Source organism: Zalophus californianus, chromosome 5, assembly GCF_009762305.2.
Source record: "Zalophus californianus isolate mZalCal1 chromosome 5, mZalCal1.pri.v2, whole genome shotgun sequence".
Lineage (NCBI taxonomy): Eukaryota > Metazoa > Chordata > Mammalia > Carnivora > Otariidae > Zalophus > Zalophus californianus.
In genome coordinates this window covers 50223271-50224708 of record NC_045599.1, presented here as the reverse complement: position 1 = coordinate 50224708, position 1438 = coordinate 50223271, and the positions used below count along the sequence as shown (strand labels likewise).

The window sequence follows — 1438 nt, the reverse complement described above, 5'->3', positions numbered from 1 at the left end:
GAGCCTAGCTGATACTCCAATATTCAAATCTCAATTTGACTTTGATTATGTGTGCGTGGTATAGGGCAAATGATACTCTATTGTGGTATCAGAAATTCCGGGAACTTACGAGGATCTTAGGTCATATTCCTCTCAAATTATAAAGGTGAAAGATTTCCAAAAGGATTAACAAAGAATCCCGTGAATTGACGATTTCTCATTATCCGATGCCTATGACAACTGTGGAACTGAGCTCTCCTTCAACCTTCTTTTCTTAGCTGGGTCATACCATCAGATCACACAGGGATTTTCTTTTTTTTTAAAGATTTATTTATTTGAGGCTCGCCCTCTGACCCGCTGCCGAACGCCAGTGCATTCTGCGCCCCCCAACCATGCCTGCAGGTGTGTCCTGGGCCACCTACCTGAAAATGTTCGCTGCCAGCCTCCTGACCATGTGCGCCGGGGCCCAAGCGGTGCACAGGTACTACCAGCCGGACCTGACAATACCTGAAATTCCACCAAAGCCTGGAGAACTCAAAACGGAGCTTTTGGGACTGAAAAAGAGACAACATGAACCTCAAATTTCTCAACAATAGAAACCTCAAAATAATTAACTCAGCCAAGAACTCCGTGAACAATATTATAAGTATTAAATATATATCTTTAAAGTTTATTGAGTCAAACTGGTTGTCTTTAAATCTAATGCAATGCTAACTGCAAGAGGTGCCCAGGTGTTAACTGATGCATTGAGATTTAATTATGGATTGACCACTGTTTCTTGAAAACTGCCAAAGTTTATATCATTAGCTTTTTGAATGTATTTGAATAGATACTTAGTCTTGGATATCATGTGAGAAAGAATATTTACAGTGTTTCCTGCCCTTAAATTCTGGTTTATTTCTTGAATAAGCTTGACTATCATGACAAATGGGAATTATAAATTAACTATAATAAAAGTGTCATTGACAAAAAAAATTATTTGAGAGAGAGAGAGAGATTGAGCATGAGCAGGAAGGGCAGAGGGAGAGGGAGAGAATCTCAAGCGTGGACCCCAACACGGGGCTCGATCCCACAACCTTGAGATCACAACTTAGCTGAAATCAAGAGTCGGGGGCTTAACTGACTGATCAACCCAGGCGCCCCAGGGATTTTTCATATGAACTGTTGTTGGCATGCAATCCCTTTTGCTGGTATATGCCTACTACATTTCAAAAAAGGAGACTCATCTGGGGCTCCTGGCTGGCTCAGTCAGGGGAGCATGTGACTCTTGATCTCGGGGTTATGAGTTCGAGCCCCGTGTTGGATGTAGAGGTTACCTTAAAAATAAAATCTTAAAAAAAAAAAAAAAAGAGAGAGAGACTCACCTGTCTAAAAGAAAGATGGGCTGACTATTCCATTGGCCTCAGAGGAAGATGGCACCTAGGTGAATGTTGCTTCTCAATTATGCGTGTCGGGAAAC

General features: G+C 41.7%; 1 protein-coding gene across 1 annotated transcript; it reads left to right on the top strand.

The window, feature by feature from the left end:
- Nucleotides 1-371: 371 nt before the first annotated feature.
- Nucleotides 372-575, top strand: LOC113928803 (uncharacterized protein C12orf73-like). Its single transcript, XM_035727583.1, has one exon. The coding sequence runs from the start codon at nucleotides 372-374 to the stop codon at nucleotides 573-575; it is 204 nt and encodes a 67-aa protein (XP_035583476.1).
- Nucleotides 576-1438: the final 863 nt, after the last annotated feature.